Below are 24,797 nucleotides of genomic sequence, written 5' to 3' on the forward strand. Positions count from 1 at the left end.
CACCATGGAGAACCACGCTGCTGAGACCCCCAAGCTCTCCATCGCCCACCTGACAGGCTGGCACCACCATCGCCAGTGCTGGGAGACAACCTGGCCATGCTCCGTCATCCACCAGGTCCTCACTTGCTTCTTTCTCTTCCTGCCCTTACAGGAGCCACAAATACCACAACCATGACCACTGTTCCTATTCCAATGTCGACTACTCCAGGTGTGTCTGCTTCTTTCATCTTTCCAATGCGTTACTTTGGAGGTGTTTTAGTGACTAGTTTATAGTTTGGATTTGTATCATTTGCACATTGCAATACTTTTGGAAAAAATTATTATTTGTACTAACTCTTTAAATCCTACCTACTGCTCCTCTGTGTGTCCAATTCTGTTTCTGGGGGTGGATTTCAGGCTGTTGATTTTATGGAGACCTTCTTTTCTTTTTTGTTATTTGGGCCAGTAGCTCTTGCTTTCAGTCATACATATGTTTTCTTTAATGCTACCAAATGCGAAATAGCAAGGGAGAGTCAGAGTTCTCTGAGGGTATCATCACACCTGTAGCCTGAATGAGAAGAGCACAACCGTTCGGTTTCTCTGGAGATTTAACCTCCTGTTGTTATGGCTTGTATCCATAAAATGTATTTTTATTTGATCAGAAGTATATCTAAATGAATCACATCTATATCTTATTTTCTTTCCTTTTTTTTCAGCTAGAAAATATATTTGTGGTGGCTTACTGTTTACTTCCTCTGGAACATTTCAGAGTCCTTCTTATCCTTTGAATTATCCAGATAATACAGATTGTTTGTGGCAAATACAAGTAATGAATAATTTCCGCATTATGCTCACATTTGGAAGTATTCAGTAAGTAAACCAATTCCTGCTTGGGCAATAAATAGGTCCCAAACCTCAACTTCAACCACAGTTCCCAAGCACATTTCCCATGCTTCTAGGTGAATTATAAATATTACATGGGAATTGTGTGAGTGCAGTATTTTAGTTTATTGTTTGTTCAGCACTTAAAACCCGAAGTTTACCAAATGCATTTTATTATATATTCATGTTTCTTCCTCAGGTTGCAAAGTGGATGCCAGAATGACTATATTGAGATCTATGATGGGCCACCCAATACTTCTCCTCTGCTTGGAAGAATTTGTTCTAGTTCTGATTTCACGTGCACATCATCCTCAAACTTTGTGACTGTCAGATTTCACAGTGACTCCAGATATTCCGATAGAGGGTTTCATGCCGAGTATCGGTCCATTCCAGCAGACCAGAATACCAGTAAGTTTCATTCTGTTTGTAATGTTTTTTTTGCTCAAAAGCTTTTATACCCTGATTTTATGTGCTAAATAAGTATTTGTTAATGTTGTTGAAGAAATCCCGCATAGATGACATCCCTACTTGAATTCAATAACTGGTTATTGACTGATCACTTTCAGACAATAATTATTTTTCATTTTAAAAAAATCTTCATGTATCAAATTAATTGCCTTTAGATGTTCTCTATGATGGCCAGTCTAAATTCGTACTTTTTCTTATCACATCATTATTCATATATATTTTTTCAACCTTTGTGGACAGATTTTCATAGAATCACAGAAATATTAGTTAGAAAGGACCTTTGGAGGCTCCAACTATTCAAAGCAGAGCTATTGCCAACACCAGGTCAGGTCCGTTATGAATTTGTCTAGCTGAGTCTCTAGAAACATTCAAAGGATGAAATCTTCAAAGCCACTTCTCTGGGTGACCTGTTCCAGTACTGTCCTGCAGTCCCAGTGGGAAAGTTTATCTAACGTGCACTCACAACCTCCCCAGGCACAAACAAAGGCCATCACATTTGGCTCTGTTATCTTTGTAACTGCCTTTCAAGAGGCTGTGTGTGGCCAGTAGGTCCCTGTCATCAGATATCTCTCTCTACCAAAGGCCAATCTCTCCCTGGGATCATTGCTTTTCATGTCACGGACTCAGTGAACTGTCATGGTTTCAGGATCCCCTCCCACTCAAGTAGCGTTTCTGCAAGCCAGTGTGCACGTTTAGCTCTACACCTTCCACAATAGCTTTTGGATTCTTATTCAGGAAAAACTCCCACTTCTTAGCATTTTTGTCTGAGTGGTGATACAGGCTCAAGGTCTCAGCAAAAGCCTATTGTAAGCTACATATTTTTGTCAGGAGAGTAACTGAAGGTCAGCTGAAGTTTGTCAGAGACTGTTGCTCATTGATATCTAAGTCTAAGGTGTAAAAATAAGTGGCTTGGCTTATGAATTCTCTCCCCTAAATCGTAGCAGCTATTGCATTTGTTGACGTTGTAACATGCAAGCATTATCAAGTACCTGAAATCACTAATAATTCATATTTTCTTCCCTAGCCCTTGTGTGCTTGCCAACCTACATGCGCGTGGTTGTAGACAGACGCTATCTCCAGTCGCAGGGCTACTCGGTGTGGAACATCAGCTTGTCCGACTCTTATTGTAAACCAACAATTACATCCACTGAGGTTATATTCAACGTTCCATACAACGGCTGTGGAACACGTAGACAGGTTGGTGTCAACATATTTTGGAGAGCTCTCTAAGTCTGGGCATGGAAACTTAATAGACATTTGGAAAATTTTCATGAATCGCAAAGGGTGTTGTAGCCCACAGGTATTCAAAACACAGAAAAGAAGCGTGTATTTCTGGAGGCTAAGGTTTGTTAAACATTCCTGCTTATCCTTCCAGGCTTTAGGTAATCCCTGTATCTGTTTCAGAGTGATGTTCTAGAGAACAAAGTATAGGAGAGAGTTAAGTGAACAATCCCATCCAGGATACTTGGGACTTTTGAGTATGACATGTTCTTTCTGACTAATACTAGGACCTGGCACATACAAAAGTTTATAGTACAGGTTATGAACATGACTACATGTGATAATTTTGTACTCATCTAATGTGTCAAATAGGGCAACAATGAAACGATCACCTACTCCAATGTGATAAAAATGCCTGCTTCTGGTTACATCATCAAAAGGCAAAAGGACCTTCACTTGCACATCAACTGCAAAATGCTCCAGAACACCTGGGTGCAAGTAATGTACATCACTGATGACATCATTAATGCCAGTGAAACCCAGTATGGCAGATACGATGTGAACTTGACATTCTACAATTCCTCATCTTTCCTGTGGCCAGTGCATGACTTTCCATACTACGTTGACCTGAATCAGAATTTGTTCCTTCAAGCTTCTCTTCACAGCTCTGATCCAAATCTGGTGGTGTTTGTGGACACATGCGTGGCATCACCTGATCCTAGCAATTTTAGAACACTGACCTATGAATTGATCAGAAGTGGGTAAGAAATTTCTAAAGCATTATTTAAAAACTATCTCTATGCAGAGTTCTGAAAGAGCTTCAGTTATGAAAGAGGTGATTTAGGGCCAGTGTACATTGGTTGCAATTCTCAATATAAACATACTTCTAAGAAAGACTTTTTGGCAAAGCCTAAATAAAATATAACATGACAAAGAAATGCCATTCAGAAGTTGCAGTCAAGCACTGAGATTTCACTCAAGGAGGCAAGTGTAGAAACTGAGATCTGAGTCTGTTTCTGAAATAGATGCATGAAATGTAGGGATGTCAATGGCTCTACGCTTCCATACATCAGAATCAGAGTTTTGCAAATAGTTTTGTGCTGCATCATAACTAGAATACAAAAGTCTGTTCAAAAAGAAAGGAAATTCCTTAGCCTTTTCTTGCTATTCTAAAAATCTGAAACATTTTGCTTAATTTGATACAAAATATGCCTTTTATTTGAAATGGAAAAGTTGTGGACTCTTGTAAGGAATGCAAAACTGACAGTGATCTAAAAGCATAAAAACGTCCCATTTTGTTCCAGGAATGAAAGGCTCATGCTAATTTATTTCCCTTCTGTGCTTGGTGGGGTTTGAATCTCTCTGCCTCCTGGGAGAGTGTTCACATCAGTAACCTTAACAGTGTAGTAACCTACCGCCAAGCTGGAAGTCAGGCTTGTGACAGGCTAATGAAGTGACACAGTGCCTCCTGCCTGCTGGGTCAATGTCCTCCCTTTTACATGTGACGCTTAAGAAGGTTTTCCTCTTGTTGGGGTTTCTTTTTATCTATAAAAATACATATTCATTAAGCAGGACACAGAAGGACTGTCTACCTTTGTGAGCAGGACACTCACCAGGGAGATGGGGCAAACAGATTCTGATCATTTTCCAGTTAATTTTTATTCATGTGACAAGGAACTCTGCCAAAAGCAAATGTATTTACTGAATCTGAAATGAATAATATCCATTATAAATATCAGGTGTGTTGGGATATCACTGCAGTATAAAATAAGCTAAAAATGCAGTATAAACTAAACTGAGACTTAAAACCCTTGGGGTCTTTATTAGGGAAATGAGCACATAGATTTTTTTTGGGGATACGAAGATAATTAATGACAACTTTGAAATATTCTGGGGTAACAATTGTGAGTGAATTATTGTGATCTTTTTTCATGGTGGTTAAGTTAAACCAGAATGACCAGGATCTAAGTGACTAGGTAATGACTAGGTAACTTCTAAGGCTAGTAATTGTCAGGAAGTGAAACTCAGTGACAGGAAAGTTAATCTAGCAACTTGCTCTGTGAAACATCTGGAGACGTCCCTCAGGTGTCGAGATTCCTCAAGCAAGCTACTCTACAAACATCAAAGGACTAAAGAGCATGTTTATTGCCCAAAAAAAAGATGTGTATTAGAATTCGTTTTGTCCTTCCAGAGCAGAAAGGGCCCTTTCTCCTTCTGCAACAACCTGCAGGAGTCTCTTTGCAAAACAGGTCCTCACCTGAAACACAGGAACCAGCAGAACCACTAGCTATTTTTCAGCTATTCATGTTTACGCGAGCTTTGTTAAGCTATGAAATGTCTATGCTGTATGCATTATTGTGGTAGAAATCACTGTCACTCTTACTTATTTTTGTCTCTTAATTTCTCTTCTTGCTAAAAACACACTTTTTTTTTATCCTTTTGAGTTCTCTTATACTCTTACCTTCTGGTTTTATATTTAAACTCAAAATATATTGCACAGAGATAGTGTAATAGTGTTTCTATTCACAACAGCTAATCTGTTAATTTTATATCTTTCCAGGTGTGTTAAGGATCCTACCTACTCTCCTTACTATTCACCATACCGCGATGTTGCTCGGTTTGCATTTAATGCTTTTTCGTTTGTCAATCGATACCCGTCAGTTTACCTGCAGTGTGAGCTGGTGGTGTGCAGGTACAACGACTACTCTTCCCGCTGCTATCAGGGCTGTGTTAGTAGGTTCAAGAGGAATACAGGTTCTTCCCAGGGAAAAGTGAATGTTGTTATTGGACCTGTTCAACTTCAGCAAGCTCAGGCTGAGAACAGGAACGCTGGTAAGCTTAAGTAACTTAAATAACATAAGACTCTGTATATTACTGTATGTTTGCATGCCGGTTCAGACATGAAATCCAGCTCTGAAATATGCCTTTGCTGGTTCATTCATAACTGTGCTATAATTCTTATGGGGATTGTTTTTTTAATTAATTTTTATAAGATTGTTTTATAATGTTTGCAATCTATTTCTCTCATAGTTTAGACCCATTATTTGTTCTGCACATGTCGAATGGCAATTGATTCAGTTCTGTGGGAAGAGGGATGAGATGTAACTCGTCTTCCTGTAGGATTTATATTAATTTTTCAAAGCTGTCTGTGCCTGATTGGCATGTCTCTTATTTATCAGCAACCAATGTGTAGGTTCCCTTGGAAATGTTATTTTTCAGTGTCTTGTAGCTGCTGTTTCCACTTTCAGAAAACAGCATCTTATGGTCTTAGAGTGTAATAATTGCCAATTAGTTGCTCTTTGATTTCTTGCCATAATCTTTACTTGTTTGGCATGGCCACAGGATCATTTGTGAAACAATGTGCAATAAAGCAATTTGGTTTCTGATCAGATCCAGATTGCAACATTTTAATTCAAGTTCTCTTTGCCTAATTACCTTTGAGATTAATTAGCTCAGAAAAACAAATGTAAGCCCCTCTCTTTCTCTTTTATGCACAGAGCTGGCCTCTGACTTCCAGGCGAAAGGGGAGTCTCAGAGCTCAGCGCCTGCTGCCAGCTCCCACGTTCCTCTGGCTGTGACCACCGTGGTGCTAGTAGCTGCTGTTCTCACTGTGGGAGGATTTCTTTTCAAGCGTAAACTGCAGGAACCCGTCCCGTACCAGATAATGTGAGAGGCAACCCAAGACTTGCAGGTGGAAGGGTATTTTCACCAGCCATCTGCTTCACGATTTGGTTTTGCAATCTGCGTAGAGGGTAACTCTTACTTGACTCTTCCACTATTCAGATCTTGTTTGAAGAATGTACTGTACTAAGGTAAAACCCAGTGTTACCATGAGCTGAACTTATAAAAGAGCCTGGCTTTAAAATCCGCCTAAGGTCTAAAGAAAGATTGATTCTTCCATCCTTGCATCCAAATAAGCTACCATCTTCAATGCTGGACATTTCAGAGCATCTCAGTTGAGCTCCTGGTTGAGTGTCTGTCTGAGAAGACTGATTTAGGTGACTTAAGAAAGAAGAACTGACTTATTTTGCCATTGCTGATATGCAGATAAAACACCTGTGTGGCACCATGAGACAAGTAGTCCAAGAAAAATATTTCTTTGCAGTAAAAGTATCTCAATAATGAGCCATAAGCGAAAATGCACAGGGGCTGCACATAAGGAATTGTTCCTGTTCAGCGTTCGTTATTTTGGGGGGTATGGTTCTTTGAGAAAATGTAGTCCATTTATAAGATTTGTATAGAGGAAAAATATAATCAAATCTGTAATGTAAATGTGTAACTAAAAAAAGCAGGAAAGAAAATGGTTTTTGAGCAATACTTCTTTTTGTGTACTTGCAAACATACCGCCTATGCGTCTGAACTCCCAGCTAACGCAGTATCAGGTTGAAGAACGTGGTTTCTGACGAAGTGACTTTGCCAAGCAATGCTTGTGGTCTTGTTCTTACGCATTTCTACACCTGTGATGGGAGGGGGAGAGAATGTGCAGAAGTTGCCATAAGGAAGTGTGACTGTCTCCTATCCCCACATGAAAACAATATAAAAATGAAAAAAATAATAAAGGAAGAATCTGTTTGGAAGAAGCCACTTGCTACAGGTGGAAAGGTCACTGGTATTTGATTGAGAAATGCTCCTCTTCAGACTTTCCTGTTTTCTAGCCAGCTGTTGAGAACAGTGTAATGTACTATGTGTGAGGTGAGCCAGAGACAAAGTAGTGACGTGTGAGGAAGGTGAGCTGTACTCTAGGGCGACATCCTGACCTGACGAGGAGGATGCGGGCAGCTCTGACGGGAATCATCATTACAGCCTGTACCATTTCTTCCTGCAAGCCGCCTTTTCCTGGTGACTCCAGGCAGGCCTCTTGTCACCTCTCCGTGGTGTGGAGAAGGGACCATAGAAGGAGGCACTGGCATCGCCCACAGAAAGTGGAAGTGAAATTTGTTGTCCACACATGAGGAACAAGGATTGAGGAGGGTCCTCCCCTCCTCTCTGCCTACAGCCACCTTTGAGCAATCCAGGAGGCTGACCTGCCTTTCATCTAGTCCTGTTGTGTGGACCAGAGATTGTCCAGGCTTGGGGGAATCCAGTGACCAGCTCAGCACAGTGAAGACTTTCCTGGATCTGGGCTTTCCTACCTCTCTAGAAGAGGACCTTCCCTTCTGCTCTTTCCAGATCTGCTCTTTTCTCTCCTGCCCCTACCCCTACTGTGGCCTTGCTGCTGCAGTGTTGCTATCCCACCATTTTTCAGGGCATAGCTTGATGGCACTTTTTCTACTTCTCCTAGTCTCTGAATATTATTGTGATCACACAAGCAGAAAGACCCTAGACCTAGGATGTTGGTGCCTCCAATCTGCAACATGCCTGTACTATTCAGAGATGAATCTTCCCATACTATGTCTGTGCCAGGGGTCCCAGATGGAGATATACCAAGGTTGTATCAGAATGCAAGCTAGAAGTACCAAGTTCAGTGGTTTCCATATTAAGCGTTGCTGTAGAAAACACTGCTAAACTGTTCAAGTAGCTGGTGTCTCAGAATCATCTTTCTTGATTCCTGCACCTTCCTTGATCTACAAGTATTATAGAAATGTAGGATTCAAGAAAATTGGATTTGGTGATGAGGAAAGGGTCATGCTCTAAAATACACATACCTGGTGAATGGTGTCTCTGCCAAGAACCTTTCTTCCCACCTCCTGCCCCACCACATTCAGGAAAGCTTCTACCAGTAAATCCAGTGGATTTGACTCAGTGGTAGACAGCTCTGATCCACCTGCATCCTCACCATTAAACAAATGCAAATCGATTTACAATTACTTGCTTCACATGGCACACACAAGAAGCGATCAAGGAACCCAATAAGTTAGACTAAGCATTGCATGTTAATGCATGGATTCAGACTATCGTTTCTTTGTTCAGAAGTCTGTGGATACCCTCATTCCAGTCTAGACACTTTCTTATAGTCACAGATGAAAGCTGATTAATCTTCTGTGTCCTTTCAATGGTTTTCATTTGGACCTCAAAAAAGCCAGTACGTCTGCAGAAGTCTCCTAACAATAGTCAGTAGAAGAGAAAGTGTTTTCAAAGCTCGGTGGAGCTTCTTTCACAGAGTAATGTGCTGAGAAACACTTCAAGCTCCCAGAAGAAGCCCTAGCAAGCAAAAACATATTACTGCAAGAGACTTACCCAGCCAACGGAAAGGATGAAAACATGCGCTGTATGGTATTTGCATTAATTAATTAATTCAAATTAATCAGAACATAACATTTATCTATTCCTACTCTGTGGAGATTGTCTGATAATCAAGATCTCTAGAAATATCTAGATCTTTGAAGTTTGTAGTAAAGAATTAGAATAATGTAGTGAAGAATTAATTAATCAGTGTTGTTCATTTACCTGGGCAGTTTGACATTGTTTTTTTCACTTGAACCATCTGGGAATTACTTTCATGTTCCCCTACCTCCCCACCCTTTTCAGTTATTACAAACATTTGGAGAAGAATTGCTACCTATCGCTTACTCTTGCTTCACTGATTGCAGTGTTTGATTGGTCAGTCAAATAGACTGGATTTTTTCTGCTTCTTGCCAAGATGTCAAAACTAGAAGAATATGAATAGTGAATACCAGGTGTTGTGTACATTTCCTCATTCATGTGTGAATGTGGTTGCTTGTATAAAGAAGAAATGTATTTACCCTTCTCAGTGTTCATTTTCAAGGCTTCCAACATTATCTTTGGCCTCTTGTGTTTTGCACTTCCTTCTTCCATTCCAATAATGCTGGCCTTTGTGGAAAGACCTTCTAAGTAATTTTTCCCTTGGGCTCCTGGACTTTAGTCTTCATCCTTGATGACTGCCCCTGGAGGTAATAAATTTGTATATGGTAACAATTGTGCCACAAATTTTAACTCCTAATAATGCCATCCAAGCCATGATGGCTGTAGAGGTAGGAATCAGATGAAGAACAATATTCTGGCTCTTCAGTGTTAGGATGGACATCAGCCTTTTCCCATTAAATGGTGAAAACACAGAAACACAGGAAAGTGACCACTCTGACAAGAGAGTGATGAATGAGAATTAACCATTATTTCATGTTGTGGAAAAGCTTTGGATTCATTCTTCAAAGAATGACACAGCTGTAATTGTCACTATGCAAAATTAAACAAGAAATATATCAAGAAAAATTCTTAATAGAAATCTGAATCTTTTTTTTCCCCATTTGATGGTTCAAAGGAAATTTTAGAATAAAGTTAAGTTGCAACCTATGTAATTTACTTAACTATGCATAAAATCCACTGATTTTTCTGCACGGTTTTCACAAAAAGTTATCAGCTGACCCTGGTTCTTTTGACACTTTCTTGCAATCTAACAGTCTTTCAGTGAATAGAGTTTTGACTTGAACTTAAAAGTGCCAAAAAGGAATGGGGCTGGAGGTGTTGACTTCAACTGCAAGGTTCTTCAGGTATCTCATAGTGACTCGCTTGCACGGCTTGGCTCAGTCTCTCTCCTTAATTATCCGGAGCAAATTACCCACGTGTTGAGGCAAAGTTATCACTTACACACTATGGTATGAGCTCCCCTCCGCTTATGGCTGTGGCTCTCAAGCAAGGAAACTAGGATGCAATATTTCACACCTCTCTCAAGTCAGGTCCTCTTGCTGCCACTCCAACTCTCTTTCCCCAGGTCCTGAACTGGTAGCTCAGCCAAGGACCACTGATTGCCTCCTCTCTTTTCCTCACATCTCTACCACATTGCCTCTCCAGTGGTTCCTACATCCACCAAGAGGCTGCAACCACCTCCTACCTTAACCTTCTTGTTGTTGGCTCTGCTGCTGATGGCAGAGGAATTGATGGTGTGGTGGATCCTAGCAATTTTGACAGGATGCAGCTGTCTCGATTAAGTGTCTCTTGGCTATCTTCATGTTGCATTCAGGAACAGCCACAGTTCTGGTGGGTTATGTTCAGAGACCCCCCCAATCATAGCTGAACAGGGCCACCAGGTCTTATCTTATTTTATTTGAGTATGCCAAATTCATGGCTCCCCAGGGAGACTTGCCTCACTAGTTGGAACCAAGTTATGAAGTTCTTTTATTACTTTACTGGAGGAAACCCATTTACGTTTCAAGATTCCAGTACCTTCCCCAGACCTGCCAAGGAATCTCCCTGTAAAAGAAAAATATTGAGATTCATTGGCCAGAATTGAAAGGTATCTTTGGATAGGAGCTCATTTTCTTTGTACAATGAGATGATTGTGAAACCTATAGTAGCATAAATATTTCCTTCCAGGCAGTGGAAAATGTTACTCTTGAGATATTATCTTTCTGCAAAACCTGGGAAGTTACAAAATCTTGAGTAACAAATCATAGGACTGTGGTTGTTTTATTGTTCTCCTGTGGAAAGAAAAACCTATAGAGCCACTCCCCTTCAGAAATAGAGACTATATATTCTGATGGTCCTTTCTGTCAACAACGCTTGATGAGATGGGTACCACTATGATTTTGACTTGGCTACTCTTGTTAGGTCCAGCAGTTCTGGAGGCCAAATCAGGTAAAGCACTTAGACTTGTTCCAGGGTGCATAAAAAAAATATAAAGACTGCTTGGGGTCTTGGCTGTCGATTCCATGAATAGAAATCACGTTCATGCTGGTATTGGTTTGGGCAAAAGATTAAAGGGGAATTTGGATGAAAGAGCTAGCACGGTTTTGTTCTACTAAAATTATGAACTAATCATCACAGTGAATGATGAGAATGATTTAAACCATTTGGTGGAGTTCATTTTGCTGCCACAGGGTCATATTTATCTTAGTGCCTTGTATCATTGCGAGAATCGTGTCTGTGAGTATGTTACGAACGAGTCATTCTTCCAGTTCCAGAAATCTGATCTAAGAATTATGGAAGAATTTATTAACTTTTCAAAAAACATATATTTATTCCAGAGTATATGCATGCATACATATGCTATCTATTTAATATTGCTTGTATTATTATTAATTCTTCTTGATTTTATGTACGGTTTAACAAAATATAACAAGAAGTGAGTTTTCATAATCTAACACTGTGGATAAACGAGGGACATCTAAAAATAGTGAAAGACATGAAACGCTTTTAGTTCAACTTTTTTTTGGTCATTGACTTTTTCCTTACATGATTAGTTTCTGTCTCCTAAGTGACTTAGATGACTTTGAGCTAAATAGTTCTATGTATATCCTAGAATAATTGCAAATGATTTTTCTAACTAGTTATTTAAGCACCATTATGATAATTTATATTGCCATCATCCACCTCATCCAGTTTTCATCTGTCCTCTGCTTGCCTGGTGATAAGCCATCTCGCTCTGGCTGCTCTAGTTCTTCTCTCTGCTCTTGGCTTCATTCCCCAGCCCCTGCCTCTGTCTCCTGAGCCAGAGAAAGTGCTTTCTTTGTATCATCACAGGCTTTTGTCTTTTTGACACCTTTAAAGTGTGAGGCAGGACGTAACCTGTCTAATTACATGCTCAGTTGATGGTTATGCTCTCACAGAGATGACAGACCCTGAATGAAAGCAAATAAAGCTGGTTTAGATCAGCTTTGATTTCCTAATCCCACTCTGACTTTTTGCCAGGTTTGCTGTTTCACTTATCAAAAATCCTATGAGTGTGGTTCAAAAATGTACATGTCCAAGGAAGTATTTGAAGAAATAAATTGGATATAAGTCAAGGGGCAGTTTTGTAACTTCTCCCTTTGAACTGGCCGTTAAATGCATACAAATAGGGACAAATTTAGTTTGGACACTGTCTTGACTGTTCTAGTCCAACAACAAAGAATTAGATGCAGTGAAGAAATCCTGGAGCTGTTAACTTCTTAGATTTGTTTTGCTTTGGATGACTTATTCAGTGTTTAATAACAAGCTAAATATGTATTTGGCAGAAATGTAAAGTATAAAAAGTGCAGTGTGCATGTTTGGATTTCCAAAGTGTAAATACTGCAAATCTTAAGTTACAACATTTATTTGTTCACTTACACTTAGTGGTAAAGTCTTTAATAAACTTCTTCACCAAAAATGGATCTCTAAAATCAGGATTTTCATACAGTTCACTGCAGAATGTCTAAACAAGCTAACTCAAACTGGAAAGCAGATGGGCTTTACCTGAATAAATGCAGTAATCAGATGCATACATGATAGGTTATTTCTTTATTTCAAACTCTAATAACATTTTACAGGCATATAAGAAAAAAAGCCAGTGGATTCCTATTGAAATGTTTATAATCCTGTTGAGAGCATTGTCCATTCTGTTGAACACTTAGTGGAATTCTTCCACTAAAATTACTCTTAAAAACTACAGGATTTGATTGTGACGTGTGGGCTCTAGTTCCTTAAAATTCCCTTTAAAGTTTTAGGGGAAGAAGAGAAATTCTAGTTAAATTGCATAAACCAGGGAGCAAACTAAGGAATGGCTATTATTTCCTCTAAAATTCTGTAATTTTTCTGAAGGATTCACTTGGCCTAATTCTGATATAATTTTAAGCAAAGTAATGCACTGCTTGTTGTCCTTCAGTAGTGCATAATAGCTTGTGAATTACAATTTACCTGTCTGGTAATTTTTATCATTTTTATAATTTTTATATGGCAGCACCGTAGCAGCCCCATGAGCATAGGTTTAGGAAAAAGCCACAGTCTTTGCTGTCCAAGCTGCACCTTGCTGTGTCCCTGAAGCCTCGGTGATCTGCTTGAGCCATCGCCCTGCCTTCCCCCCTGCGCCCAGGTCAGCAGAGGCTTTGTGCACCACGCAGAAGTGCCCCACATACATGCTTCTCGTAAGACACAGGTTGAGGGCAGGAAAGGTGTGCTGTACGTCCTGAATTCCAGTAGGATTCAATGTAAATTGCTACATCTCCTTCTTCTTTAACATAAAATATTTTTACAACAATGAATAAAAGAAATACATAAATATGAAATATGCTCTTAGAACATGTCGTTTTCTTCCTATTAACAAAGTGAAAAAAAATTGGTGCTGTTTTCTTAATACAGTTTTACTTAGATTTCATTCAGATACTGAAATTAATTTTCTCTCCTTTGCTTTGCTTTTATGCTTTTCTTATTATTAAAGAATTTCCCTTCTTGCTGAAAGAGTTTGTGCTTAGCCTGCTGTCTAAATTTTCTGTAGAAGTCTTGCATAAAATATGTGCAGCTGATTTTGAGATCTGGAAGAGAGGAAGAAAAAAGGTGTGTATCACCTCTGTCCTCACAGGCATTTAACATTGGGCTAGACGAGCACCTACTAGGAACAACGGGGCAAGAGGACAGAATAGATGACTTCTTAAGGTCACTTCCAGCTTGCTTGTCTGACTCTGTTTGTGCTCAATTCCCTCTCTCCCAAAGCAACCCGTCTCCAGCTGGTGAATGGAAGGCACAGATGTGAAGGTCGCGTTGAGCTCTATTACAACGGACGGCTGGGGACAGTTTGTGATGATTTCTGGGACCTTTCCGATGCCCAGGTTGTGTGCAGGCAGCTGCGATGTGGCCAGGCCATTGCAGCTCCAGGAAGCGCTTACTTTGGGCAAGGCTCAGGCAACATCCTCCTGGACAATGTGGAGTGCAGGGGAAACGAGGTCTCCTTGTCGCATTGTCATCACGCTGGATGGAGGATACACAACTGTGCCCACTATGAAGATGCTGGTGTTGTCTGTTCAGGTGCTGTCACATTTTCCTTTTCTAAATACTTTTGCTATAAATTGCACTCAATATACACGTGTCAGCATGGGGGTATGCAGACATTCTCCTCTTGAGATAACATTTCATTCATTCAAGACATATGGTGGAAAGTTATACCAGATATACCAGTTATATGAGTAACCTTTCTTTCTACTTTATTATGAAGAGTTTTCTATCTGTGGAAGGGCACACTCCCTTTGAAAAGGCCAGTTCTCAGGAAGCAGAGTCTGATCTTCCAACAACCCTGCTGAGCCAGCTGGGACTCATGTTTTACTCACGAGGGTAGTATACAAACTGTGGTTGTTCGCTCCATGCAAAGCACTTAAAAACCCAAGGATCAGATATGCATTGCAATATGCAGAACTTTCACTCTGTTTAATCACTCAGCAGTGACAAAGAAAATAAGGAAATAAGTCAAAATTAGAGACAAAGCTATGTCTGGTAGGCAGTGTTCATCAGGGAGGAACGGGGCTAGGTGAAACTCATCCTCTTACCTCAAGCCTTAATGCATTCATTATGGGCAATAATAATTTCACAGTCACAACCCAAACTGCCATAGCTGACAACTCCTTTTGCATTGTTTCTGTGTGTTTCAAGTTTTCCTTCAAGTTTAGGTCCATTAATATTCTTTTCCTTTACAAATAGCCATCCATTTTGAGTACTCTGTCACCTTGCTGTTTTCTGATTTTACTTTCCCCTGTTTAAGAAAAGGTAGTTCATTTGTATATTATTTCTCCTGTATTAACAACAGATCTTTATGAACTGAGACATGGCTGACAGGTTGTTCAGGTGTTTTATAGATATTGCAGTTTTCCACATTTCCTTCGAGGAAGAGCCTAGAGAGCTGAATTCGTGCTAGAAGAAAATGCTACCTACACCAGTGCTTTGCATTTGGAAGAAAACAACAAAACTTGCTCTGATACCTCTCTTGCCATACGTGTGTTGTGTTCAGTGTCTTTTTAAGTGACGTTTATTTCTTGCTTGCATTCGTAGCTCCGGTGCCTACAACAGACTGGCCATATTCAACAGGTAATTCACGTGGGCCTGATCCACTCCTGGCCTTGCACCAAGCACCACCCCAAGATGACTGCCCAGGCTGCTCCCAGGGATGACCTGAGCCTCTGCAGAGGGGTGTCCACGATGGTGATAGGTCCAAGCCCCGCTGCTACCAGGCTCCATGGCAGGAGCCTGTAGAGCTGTTACCCACCTCCATTCTTTTCATTGACCCCAGTCAAGATGGAGTATACCATCAGAGTAATTTGTCATGATTTCACTTCATTCTTGAGGAACTGGGCTTGTAGCTAACACACAGGTGTATCCATTGCACAAGCATGGTCCTCATGTGCGTGATGTTTTATGTATTCTACAGTGCCAACGACCTCCCCAGCGCCAGCCTCAACACTGGAGACAACCTCTATAGTGGAGACGACCTCCACAGAGGAGAGAACCACTACAGCACCAATGATGTCTCTAGCAGAGATGACCACCACAGCATCAACAACCCTCACAGCAGAGACGATGTCCCTAGTGGAGACAACCACCACAGTGCCAACGACCTCCCTAGCAGATATGCCCTCCACAGCACTAACGACAGTCGTAGCAGAGACATCCTCCCCAGTGGAGATGACCACCACAGCACCAGTGACCTCCCTAGCAGAGACACCCACCACAGCACCAACGACACTCATAGCAGAGACATCCTCCCCAGTAGAGACGACCACCACAGCACCAACGACCTCCCTAGCAGAGACGACCACCACAGTGACAATGGCTACCACAGCAGAGGGGAGCACACCAGGTAACCCTGTTCACTGTCACTCACTGATCTCCTTAGTGCCCCTGATCTCCCTTCCCAGACCTGATTGCACTGGAGGGAGTCTCCCATCCCTGGGCCGCTCCAGTTAGGCCATTCCTGGCACCCAAGTCTGCAGTGAGGATGCAAACATAGGACGGAGAAGAGCTGGTAAAACGGGGGGCTGAGGCTTGGGGCCAGGACCTCTGTAGCCATTGCTGGTGAAGGAAACCGTTCAGGGAGGGATTTCTTCTCACTGCAACTGGAGGGATTGCGACAGGGGATTGTTCTGCCTTCGCCCCTCCAGTTCCTGCAAGGGTGGTACCACAGCTATTTCCTAGATATGCTCTGGGATTTGGGATGTGACTGGAAAAGAGAAAGCTGCTGCATCAAAAGTTTTGTAATGCAAGTTAGACCTCCATGGGCAGGAGGGAGGGAGCAGGCAGGGAGCAGATGGCTGTGTGAAACAGAGAATTCGCGATGGTCATTTCAATTGAGTGAAAGACTTCTGCATGATGTGAAGTGCCATAGGACGGGGGCTCCTTGAAGATGGGGTGCATGACATGGGCTGACTGTGTTCAGAGCCTTTTTCATTGACACCAAATTCTTACTTCCATCCGTAGCTCCAGTACTCACCACAAACCAGCCATATTCAACAGGTAATTCATGTCCACCAGACCCATCCCTGGCCTTGCAGGAACCATGCAGACTCCCTGCTGTAGGGGCCCACCTGGGGACCGTGGGTGCTGGGCTGGAGGGACCCTAAACCAGTGCCACGTCCCTCACCACAGGCACCCATCTGCGGCTGTCCGGCGGGAGGAATGGCTGCGAGGGCCGCGTGGAGGTGTACAACGGCAGCAGCTGGGGGACGGTGTGTGACGACCGGTGGGACCTGAATGATGCCCAGGTGGTGTGCCGGCAGCTGGGCTGTGGCCAGCCTATTGCCGCCCCGGGCAACGCACACTTCGGCCTCGGCTCTGGGAGCATCTTCCTGGACAATGTGCAGTGCCGCGGGGATGAGCTCTCCCTCCAGATGTGCAGGCACAACGGCTGGGCTGTGCACAACTGCAGGCACGTGGAGGATGCCAGCGTCATCTGTGCAGGTGCGGGGGCAGCAGAGGCCACCGCCTCTTCCGCAGATCCCACCAGGCTGGTTTCGGTGGCCTCCCTTGGCAGCAGCCATGCTTACCTCCCTCACAGAGCCGATGCGGAGCAGCGAGGTTGGGGGCCTTTGCTGCCTGGTGCTGGAAGCACGTGTCATGCAAAAGCCCCGTTTTTGCCCACAGAGGGCACAGCAGGCTCCCCGCGCTCACAGGTGTAGGTGCTCGGTGCATTGACAAAGAGCAGGATTGCGGGATCACAGCATGGCGAGGATCGGGCAGCATTGGGGACACGTCAGGCTGGTGTCTGGAGGGGGAAGGGCAGGACAGAGCCCCACTGTCTCTTCCCCCATTAGTGCTCTAGCCTTGCATTTCCATTTCCATGTCCATGTCCGTGTCCGTGTCCGTGTCCATGTCCATCCCCTGCCACAAGCCTGCTGCATTCGCTGCCCTTTCATTCACTCCATCTTCTTCCTTGCAGCTGCACGTCCAACTCCTCCTGCTGAATGGTCAGACACAACAGGTAATTCGTGCCCACCCAGCTTATTCCCAGCCTTGCAGCAAGCCCCAGCCCGGCACAAGAGGAGAAGAGGGGGGACATGCTGGTCTGCGCCTGCCCGGCGCAGGGCTGCTGCTCCCCTCTGTCCGTGGTGAGGGGCCATGGGGTTTGGGGGCTGCTGCCAGGGAGGAGCTGAGCCGCTGCAGAAGGGCGGCTGCAGCGGTGATGGGTCCGAGCCCTGCTCTGTCAGCCACCCCGCGGCTCCTGGCTCTGGGCTAGCAAGTGCCAAGTGAGTGGGAGTAATCCCTTCCCTCGATCCCGTACGCCTGCCAGGACAGCTCAGGACGCAGGTTGCTGTCCCGATGCCAGGGCATGGTGGTGGTTTTGCAACGTCAAGCCAAGGTGGCCAGCACCCTTGCAGGTACCCTGTCAGGTCCCGTGGACTCAAACATCTCCAGAGTGCATGAGTGGTCCCCCTTAGGGGATGGACCACGTTCAAGGTGTGAAAAGGGGTTTTCTAAAAATACCCCAGTGCCCCGAGCTGCCCCCAGGACCACCAGGCAGCTCCCATGGACCCCTCCCAGCAGGTCCCTACTCATTGTGCATCTGCCTTCTGCACGCCCGGGGTCGTTGCTCAGCCACTGCCCTCCCCTGGTCCCTTCAGGTCTGCACCACCCCAGCTCATGGTCACTGCGGCCAAATGTCCAAAACGGCTGGGGAGGTGGGGACCATGGGAGCCCGGGCTGGTGGGATCTTGACCTGGTGCCATGTGCCACGTCCCAGGCACCCACCTGCGGCTGTCCGGCGGGAGGAATGGCTGCGAGGGCCGCGTGGAGGTGTACAACGGCAGCAGCTGGGGGACGGTGTGCGATGACCGGTGGGACCTGAATGATGCCCAGGTGGTGTGCCGGCAGCTGGGCTGTGGCCAGCCCATGGCCTCCCCGGGCAACGCGCACTTCGGCCTCGGCTCTGGGAGCATCTTCCTGGACAATGTGCAGTGCCGCGGGGATGAGCTCTCCCTCCAGATGTGCAGGCACAACGGCTGGGGTGTGCACAACTGCAGGCACGTGGAGGATGCCAGCGTCATCTGTGCAGGTGCGTGGGCAGCAGAGGCCACCAGCTTTCCCATGGAGCTCATGGCTCTCTGTGCCCGGCTCCCCGTGTCCCCATCCCCTCCTCGCCACGATCTCCGTTGTGGTACCCTATGCCCCAAAGTGGGGCCATGTCTGTGCCCCAGCACCTTTCTCCTGAGCAACACATCTCACTTGTGGCTTTTCTTCCTCCACACCCACAGATGCTCTGGCCACCCCAACACCTCCATCAGGTAATGCTCTTCTGTGGCTCTTCTCACTTTTTTTATTTGTGGGCTGTCTCCCTGTTGGGCACTTTTTAATTTGATATTTGTTTCTATGGCAATATCACTTTAAACTTGCATGATAATTCTTAGACAGGTTGTGATATCCCCCTGCATTTCAGTGATGTTTATTTTGCAGTTATGCTGGTTGGCTGTGGGCAAGCCATTTCCTCGCTCGGGTCTTCAGCTGGGTGAAGGCTTAGGAAGTGTTATCTAAATCTCTAACTTTTAACCACATACAGCAGTATTGGCAGGGTGGTGTTCAAGTATTACAACGTGTAATTTTTGGCTCTTCTGCTTACTAGAGCTGTGATGGTCTTCAGCCTGCTATTTTTGCCTTTAAAAGCAGATTTTAGATTTAAAGCTTGACCATTCACAGTAGAAAATAGTATGAAAGTGAAGGTGCCTGAGAGCCCGTCCAGTCTGATTAGAGCAAGGGGCAGTGTCTGGGTACAGCTGATGCTCCCAAGCTTGGAATAGCCCGAGAATCCCAAAATCCTGATGCAGGGAGGAGAGTGCTGTGCTGGGGGGTGTCTCTGTGCAGGAATATAAAATAGGGGTTGTTGCCTTTATGTGTCACATCTTGCAGGAATTAAGTTCAGAGCTTGTGCTCACCTTCCTATAAGGAAAATTTTAGGATTATCTGTGTGTTTAGCATAAGAATTATATGTCATTCATGCTGGCAGGAACATGAAAGCTTTTTGCAGCTACGCTTATAGGAGAAATGAGATATATTTAAGACTTGGCCCAGCAGCCTGGAGTGCTTATTTCAGTCTGAGACCATAAAATTACAGAGTTTCTTAGAAGACTTGCAACTTATCTATCCTCTAAAGTCTTTAGGGGAATAAAGAGAAGCAGCAGAGTAACCAAGGGGATGCTGTCTGTTCAGGAAGGTACTTCCATTTTGACTGTCATGACACCTCCCAGCCCCAGACCTCGACTGCAGAAAGGAGAGACCAGAGCAGAAAGTGTCAAGGTGTTACCAGCCCAGCCTGAAGAAGGTGGTCTGACACCATGGATGTGACAGGGAATCCCGAATCCAACATGAAAGTAAACATAAAACAAAAACAAATATTTGTTTTGATTTGGGTCATACAGAATATCACCTTCAGTCAGCTGGAGACCTGCTTTTCAGCAGCTGCAGATGAGACACGTACAGCTCAAGTACCATTTTGTAGAGGTTACTGTAAGTAAATTCTCTTCCATTTATTTCTGCAGCACCTTATTTTTGTGGTGGCTCAATCTCAAATTCCTCTGGGATGCTGCAGAGTCCATTCTACCCTGGAAATTATCCAAACAACGCTGACTGTGTGTGGGAAATACAAGTAGAGAACAATTTCCGTGTTATGCTCACATTTAGAGATATTGCGTAAGTAAAACATTGATACCCTGGGCAAATAACAAAGTCAAAACTTACTTGAGAAGTTTGAAAACTTATTTGAAACTGGCAACCTTCCCAATTTTAAAGATACTTACAATAACATCCACCAGTTGGAAGACCAGAACAAAATCTGGATTACTGTAGTGTTTTCTGCTTACAATTTTCTTCTACAGCTACATACAAAACGAATAAAACCTGTGCCATGAAAACTTTAAGTGCTGAAAGATTTGATCACATGTTAGGCAGTTAAATCAGAGTTTCTGAAATGCATTTCACAAGGTGCTGATGTTTGTTTGCCAGGATGCAAAGCGGCAGCTGCCAGTATGACTACGTTGAAGTCTATGACGGGCCTCCACACTCCTCCCCGTTTCTTGGGAGACTTTGTTCTGGTTCCTTTCCCACGTACATATCCTCTTCAAACATGATGACCGTTCGCTTTCACAGCGATTCTAGATACACCTTCAGAGGGTTTCAGGCTCACTACTCCTCCATTCCAGCAGATCACAACACTAGTAAGTTGGCGGTCGGTGTTTCTCAATGGACAAGCCTGTTTACTGCTGTTGTTTGCAAAATAAATATTTGTGTATATTTAAAGATGATAGGGAAATGAAATGATGCATGTGAAATATGATGGGTTGGTGTGTGAACTGCCTACCTTCTAAATTAAGAAAAAACCAACAATTTGGTTCAGTTACAACCTTTAATCATTAAGAAATTCCTGAAGTCACTAATATATTGTCTCTTCTTCTTCTACCAGCCCTTCTGTGCTTGCCAGACTACATGCATGCAGTGGTTAGCAGAGACTACCTCCAGTCTCAAGGCTACTCTGCGCAGATGGTCACCCTGAACGACGATCGCTGTAAACCAACAGTCACGTCACACGAGGTGATATTCAACATTCCTTACAACGGCTGTGGGACGATACAAGAGGTACGCTCACCGTTGTGCGCCCTGAAATGCAGAACCCGCTTTGAAAAGAGTCATGAAGGGGCCATTGTGGTCCACGGTCCTAAGAAGTGAACCAACGAGACCAGAAGTTTTTAGTGCTTTAGCTTTCCATGCCTTAGGGAATCCTCATGCTTAATAGAAATGAGCTTCTAGGGAGGAAAGCTTGGGAGGAAGTCATATGAACTTTCCGTGATTTAAAGTAGACGTAGTCTTGTAAGTGCCGTGCAGGTCTGGGATGACTGTGTACTATACGATTGGTGTTTTGTACAGATGCTCAATGAGTTGGCTCTGCCTTGGATTTAACAAAGAGATCTTCTCCGCTGATTTCTGTTTAATTACATATTGCAGTAAGTTTATTTACAATGTGTGAGCAGAAAAGACCAACATCAAGCTTCTTGGTTTAAAGAGTTTAAGATGATTCTACATTTGTAAATTACGTATTACTCTATCAAAGCTTAGAACATGGAATGTGACAAAAATGCAATTCCTCATTTTAAATTACATGTTAAACAGGAGAATGATGATACAATCAACTATTCCAACATGATCAAAGTTACATCTTCTGGGTACATAATCAAGCGGAAAAAGAATATTCACTTACATATCAGTTGCAAAATGCTACGGAACACATGGATGCAAATAATGTATGTTGCTGAGGATACTGTAGACGTGAATGAAAATCAGTTTGGAAGATATGACATGAACATCACCTTTTATGATTCCTCATCATTCTTGCGGCAAGTGCACGACTCTCCATACTACATTGACTTGAACCAAAATTTGTACCTTCAAGCTTATCTTCACAGCTCTGATCCAAATCTGATCGTGTTTGTGGACACATGTGTGGCATCACCTGATCCTCATGATTTTAACACTCTGGCCTATGATATAATCAAGAATGGGTAAGAGTTTTCTCAGGTGGTTAGAAGCATAGTTGTAATACCCTTTCTGCATTTATTTAAAGGAATAGAGCCAATGTGAATTGGTTTAGATCTCATTATCAATAGACTGTTAAAGGGGTCTTTGATTTTTTATTTTTACGGTATGAACCTGGAAATAAGAAATGACACTTAGACCTTCCTAACATTTTGTTTCACTTACTTTATCCTTGTCCTATATGCAAAACTCAAAGTAGTGGGCGTGAGGTAGATGAAATGAGATAGTGAAAACTGGCAGCAAGAATCTATTGTCCTAGGCATTAAATATTTTAGTAAAACCGGGCCAAGCGCTAGACTGATTTTTTTATGCGTCGTATAGCACAGACTATAGTAGGAGTCTGTTCTCCCCTCTTCACCACTTATAGTCTCCTTCTCTTGGAAAAAAAAAAAAGGGTTGCCAATGTTCTAGCTGCTTCATAGGACTTAAATAAGTCTATATTTTAAAAGTCTATACTATGCTATGAAAGTTGCATTTTTATCCTATTGTGTTCTTAGTACCTGGCTATGATATAATTTTATTTTAATCTATTATATTTTTGCAGGTGTGTACATCTGTGTATCCATGAAGACTAATGCTCTGTTTTGTTTCTTTCTAGATGTGTTAGAGATTCTTCCTATGCCACATACTACTCCCCCTACAGCCACTTTGCTCGGTTCAAATTTAATGCCTTTGAGTTCATTAGCCGCCATACCTTAGTCTACCTGCAGTGTGAGCTGGTGGTGTGCAGGCTCGGCGACTATTCCTCCCGCTGCTACCGGGGCTGTATGAGTAGGTCCAAGAGAGAGACAAGTTCTGATGAAGAAAGAGTGAACGTGGTTGTCGGACCACTTCAGCTTCGAGAAGGGGGTGCTCAGAGTAGGAATACTGGTAAAGTCAAATAAATTTCTCTCATGTTTACTCTAAGACTACTTTGGGCTTCAAGAAAAGCCGTAGCTCTGCGTTTCTGACATCTGTCACTGAAATCTGCTTTTGCTAACTTCGCCTTAAAAAGGAAGGGATTCTTTGGCTGACCCAAACGTCTACAAATCTCTTCTTCTCTCAACACCTTGCAAACCCCCTGTTTTCACCTGCATGTATAAAAAATGTAACTGCTTTGGCTGTCCCAAAGGAGAGGGAGCGTGTAACCATCTTAGTGCTATAACTCCATTGAGCTAATTAGCTCCAGACTGCTTGTGTAACGTGATGGCCAGGTGGGAGCAAACTCCCAGCCTTCTTGAGAAACATTTAATTCCCTCAGTTGTCTTCTGGTTATGAAGTTTGCTTAGTTAAGTTGTCATACCTGCTAATATAAAGCCTATTCAAATAGTTTAAAACAATGAATCTGTAAGAAGTTATCTTATTTCCGACTCTGATCTGGGAACCGTCCCTTTTAATGCAGCGGCTCTTTGTGCCCTGATCTTTAATATACCGAGCTCAAACCCGCCCTGCCCTCACTCGCGGGGCCGGACTCTTCTGTGCCTCCTCCCCAGGCGGCTCCCGCTGCTGCTGCTAATCCCCTCGCACCGGTCGTTGCTGCTGTCCCCATCCTGGCACTTGTCCTTTTTGTTCTTGCCGGTTTTCTTGCCAGACCTGCACTGAAGAAACCGCTTTCGCGTGGGATAATGTGAGATCAAAGGTCAGCATCATCCACTAAATGACTAACGGAGAAAATGTCACATGTTATGAGCTGCCAAAATGTTTCACTGATGACAGTCACATATATGCCATTTTTAAGAATCTGTGATATCTTTATCTACAATGAATCCTAGCCTGTTATGATGCTTTAGAATAACTTTGTAATCCTAACCTCTTAAATGATTAAGAAATAATTTCAACATTAATGGCACAAATTGTTTGGTACAATCATTATATCATTTTTCTCCTCTTTAATTCTCTTCTCACATCCTTCTAAGACCATTTATCTAATGCCTCAAAATTTTGTGAGCGGGAGAGAAAATATGAACGAGGCATCAATAAATATTTCAAGGTTTATTAAAAGGGAGGAAGATTTCATTTGGGGAGAAGTAATAGGTCATGTCTGGAAAGGAAATGTGAAAATTGATCTTACCATGGCATCTGGAATCGTGGCTATACAATATTCTAATTATTTTGAGTATTTTTTTAATGCTAAATTTCTCATTGAAACAATAATATATCTGTGCTTATTTATAAAATGCAGAGATTTCCAAGCTGAAGTAATCTGTTATGTGAGGAGTGTCATTTAAAATCAAAGGAAGGAATGTTTACAAAGCAATAATTCTATTTTGTCTTTCAAATTAATGTCTCTGTGATTAAAATAAAAATGAATGTTTTACTGTGTTGAAGAGTGTGGTCTGTTGATTTAAAAATTCCCCAAGCGATGGACTGCTTCTGAAATACTACATAGGGAATTTCTAAATATCTTAATGTAGGCTTCAAAAGGAAGGAGCTAATTCTTTTTTTTTCTGCACGTGCAAATTTACAGAAAATATCTGGCCCTAGGAAGCCAGATTGCTGACTCTTCATTCAGAAATGCCTTTTCTTTTGGCTTCCATTACTTTCTCCTGGTGCCACCCACAAAAGCAAAATGACCCACATTG

General features: G+C 42.9%; 1 protein-coding gene across 1 annotated transcript; it reads left to right on the forward strand.

Moving 5' to 3' along the window:
• The first annotated feature begins 171 nt into the window (after window positions 1-171).
• Window positions 172-23,120, forward strand: LOC142084548 (scavenger receptor cysteine-rich domain-containing protein DMBT1-like). The gene is made up of 15 exons (XM_075155395.1): window positions 172-208; window positions 696-849; window positions 1,061-1,269; window positions 2,354-2,526; window positions 2,923-3,311; window positions 5,111-5,382; window positions 6,048-6,182; window positions 13,894-14,205; window positions 16,061-16,090; window positions 19,226-19,249; window positions 20,190-20,340; window positions 20,653-20,864; window positions 21,110-21,282; window positions 21,814-22,202; window positions 22,835-23,120. Exons 1-15 carry the CDS (start codon window positions 172-174, stop codon window positions 23,118-23,120), a joined length of 2,946 nt encoding a protein of 981 aa, XP_075011496.1.
• The last annotated feature ends 1,677 nt before the right edge of the window (window positions 23,121-24,797 follow it).

This window comes from Calonectris borealis, chromosome 7, assembly GCF_964195595.1.
Source record: "Calonectris borealis chromosome 7, bCalBor7.hap1.2, whole genome shotgun sequence".
Lineage (NCBI taxonomy): Eukaryota > Metazoa > Chordata > Aves > Procellariiformes > Procellariidae > Calonectris > Calonectris borealis.

Excerpts from the sequence above, each read along its gene's own strand:
- LOC142084548 (XM_075155395.1), top strand. The coding sequence starts at position 172 with ATGACCACTGTTCCTATTCCAATGTCGACTACTCCAG. Across the intron at positions 6,183-13,893 it reads GGGAGGATTTCTTTTCAAGC|CAACCCGTCTCCAGCTGGTG; the intron begins GTAAACTGCAGG and ends TCTCTCCCAAAG. Across the intron at positions 21,283-21,813 it reads GCTGTGGGACGATACAAGAG|GAGAATGATGATACAATCAA; the intron begins GTACGCTCACCG and ends CATGTTAAACAG.